The following is a 3,145-nucleotide window of genomic DNA, read 5'->3' on the forward strand; positions in this document are numbered from 1 at the left end:
GGGAGGCAGAGCACCAGGCTCCAACTTGGAGACCACCCAGCTCTGGGGACTTCCCAAGGCTGGGCAGAGGGGGACTCAGCCGTGGGGAAGCTCAGGGTGGGGAGGAAGCTGGAGAGAGGACTGAGCCAGCATCTCATGACTCAGCCACTTCCACCCAGTCAGCCTGGTGGCATCTCCGCTCCCCTGCTCTAAATTCCGATTTGGTGAGACTGCTGGAGGCTGAGTCAGTCTCGGCACGGCACGAGAGCTGTGTCCCAAGGGGCTCCCTGCCAGACACCCTGGCCTCCAATCCAGGCCAGGGCCGGGCACTGGGCTGGAGAGATGGAGGCGTGCGGGAGCCAGGCTCCGAGGCTACAGCAAGTCCCAGCAGAGCAGGGCGGCCTAGTGAGATCACATAAGTGAACATGCTTCGTGAGTTATGAAAAGCTGTTTTCCTCGGTGGGCTCAGGGACCTCATTGCCTGAGGAAGGGACTGGGATGCAAGTCCTAGCTCTGCCCACCTCATCGCATGACACTGAAAAAACTCCTTTCCCCTCTTGGCTTCAATTACCTTGACCGCAGAATGGGGCCAACATCTCCTAAAGAGGTTGTGAGAATGAAATTTAATACATATGAAAGCGCTTTGTAAACTGTCCAGTGGGCCCTATGAAGGTCAGGATGGTAGAAGAGGACAGTATGAATGGCGGGGCTTCCAGAGAGACTACCTAGGGTTGCACAGGTTGTTCACTGCACAAGGACGTCCAGCCTAGGGTGCCGAAATCCAGCCCATCCCATCCTCTACTCCCCAAACCACGTACCCTGGCCTAGGACTGCCTGGGCTTGGTACCTTCCTCTAATATGCACAAATGTACCTTGAGGGCTAGCAGTGGCCCCTTAGACGTTCCTGGAGGGATCAACCCCTGGAATTATGGGAAATATCTGAGAAACTGATTTGGGATGGAGGGGAAGTGGGGCTGGTTTTGCAGAGGTTCTTAGAGACAGGGCCTAGCCTCAGCAGTGAGGCACAACTTATTGCTAGGGGCAGCTATGGGGGCCTGGCCGGGTCAACGGGGTAGTCTCTCCTGGCCCTGCCTCTCCCTAGCAACCAAAGCAGGTAACCACCAAGACAGTATTTTAAAAAACACTCAAGACACAGACCCAAGCCGGGTTTTATTGAAATGCCAGGAGCAGGCACATGTCAAAGTAGCCAAGGAAGGGGGGATGGTGGGACAGGCTGTGTGAGCTGGCAGGGATGCGCAGGCCTCATGTCCATGGTCCTGGCATCCCCTCTGCCAAAGGACAAGTAGGCACAACCACCCTCCCCCCAAAATGGCATGCTCAGGCCAGTGGGGCCCCTACCCCTAGACCATGAAGGCTCCAAGGAGAGGGGCTGGAAGTACTAAGTTTTCTCCCTTGTGAGGGGGAAGGAAAGGGGAGATGCAGGAGGAAGGGGAGGTATAGCAGGGGATGAGCGTCCCAAGGAAGTCTCTCCTCTTAGGTGTCTGCACCCAACCCACGGTTCTGGGCAGTGGAGAGGAGCAGCATTACAAAGGGAGGCTGAAGGCTCATCCCTCAGAGAACCGGATTCCCCCAGCCTGTGGGGCTTGCATCAGCCCTGAACAGAGGGCAGAAGTTCAAGGGGACTGAAGATGCAGGTAGTTCCCAAGTGACCTAGTAGTCCCCAGAGTTGGGGGGCTTGTCCTTCATGGGACAAGGAGGAAGACAGGAGGATCCATCCCCAGCATGGAGTGGGGAGAGGACAGTCTCCCCAGTTTGGCCCCTCTAGGTCAGTTCCACGTTGTTGGCACGGTCAAGCACTCGGGAGCCACGGGCACTGCCCCCAAGCTGGAAACGACTCTCATAGAGAGTGGGGCAGAGGTGCCAGCGGTTGGCCCGGTAGATGCCCAGGTAGGTGTAGACATCAGGCTTGTAGGTGAGCAGGCACTTAATACCTGCTGCACGGATGGCTGAATCCGCCTCCAGTACACCCAAGCGGTCCGTGAAGTCGTCCGTGTAAACACAGATGACCTGGCGCCCACCCTCCTTGGCCCGTGGGCTCACCTTGGCCACCTGAAGCCGGCCTTCAACCACGGCCCGGGCAATGCCAGCCCAGGCATGGTCCAGCTTAAAGCCTGGTGCCAGATGCATAAGCCACTTGCCTGAGAGCACGTGGTGGGTGATGGCGAGCTGGCGCAGGGTGCCCGGTGTGATGGGCCGCCCACTGGTCTGCAGAGCTTCCCAGGCTGCCTGCAGGCCCTGCACATCCCCGGAGTTGGGGCTGTAGCCCTGCCCATACACTGCAATCCAGCCCACAGGCTCTGAGTTGGGTGAACCGGGGTCCCCATAGCGGGTAACTTGGGATGGTGGGTACTTGGCCAGCCAGGCATCCAGCTCAGTGGCAGGTGTCGTGTGGGCATCAAACACTAGCCAGGGGTCCATGTCAGCTGCCATAGCCTCTGCAGCCAGGTGCTCAGCAGTGAAGCCATCCTCACGGCCACCTGGAGAGTCCTCCTCTTCCAGCTCCTCACCTGGTTCCATCCTGCTGTGAGGGAACCGAGTCAGGGCAGGGTCTGAGACAATAACTACAGGTGCCAGGCACTGGATTAAACTGTGGCCTTGGGTAAGAGTTATTGTCGATGCGCCTCAGTTGCCTCATCTTTACAATGGGATAACAACTGTTCCTGTCCTGTAGATCCGCTGTGAAAATTAGATGCCTGAGGAGTGAGCGCTCCAGAAGGGTTGCTGCAGTTATTACTATTCTCCTTGACTTACAGACAAGGAAACTGAGGCTCAGAGAGAAAGGACTTGCCCAAGGTCACCTGTAGTGCGTGGCAGGGCCAAAGGGTGAATCCAGGCGTGGGAGCAACCGGCCCCAGCTACACCTCCCGGCCCTGCCAAGGCCCCCTTTTCCTGGCAGGTATCCGGAGCGCTGGCATTTAATAGAGGAAGGCAAAGAAGCGCACGATCGCGCAGCTCCCAAGGCCGGCTCTGTAGGGCCAGGCCTCCCGAGAAGGCGTTATCGGGCCCACTTAAAGACGAGGACACTGAGGTCCAGAGAGGGCACAGGCCGTTCCGAAGCCAATGGGGCAGTGCCCGGACTCGAACCTGGGCTTGTTAGAGCCTGCAGGAGCGCCAGGCTCCGGCCGTGCCGCGCCCGCCGCCATTA

The 3,145-nt window shown here is 58.3% G+C and overlaps 1 protein-coding gene across 1 annotated transcript; it reads right to left on the reverse strand.

The window, feature by feature from the left end:
* Positions 1-1,111: 1,111 nt before the first annotated feature.
* LOC105528462 (chromosome unknown open reading frame, human C11orf68) lies at positions 1,112-2,518 on the reverse strand. The gene has a single exon (XM_011965221.1). It carries the CDS (start codon positions 2,515-2,517, stop codon positions 1,762-1,764), a length of 756 nt encoding a protein of 251 aa, XP_011820611.1. The 5' UTR covers position 2,518; the 3' UTR covers positions 1,112-1,761.
* Between the last annotated feature and the right edge of the window lie 627 nt (positions 2,519-3,145).

Source organism: Mandrillus leucophaeus, unplaced genomic scaffold, assembly GCF_000951045.1.
Source record: "Mandrillus leucophaeus isolate KB7577 unplaced genomic scaffold, Mleu.le_1.0 Scaffold718, whole genome shotgun sequence".
Taxonomy (NCBI): domain Eukaryota; kingdom Metazoa; phylum Chordata; class Mammalia; order Primates; family Cercopithecidae; genus Mandrillus; species Mandrillus leucophaeus.

Bases quoted from the DNA above. Each gene is read 5' to 3' on its own strand.
- LOC105528462 (XM_011965221.1), bottom strand. From the start codon at position 2,517: ATGGAACCAGGTGAGGAGCTGGAAGAGGAGGACTCTCCAGGTGGCCGT.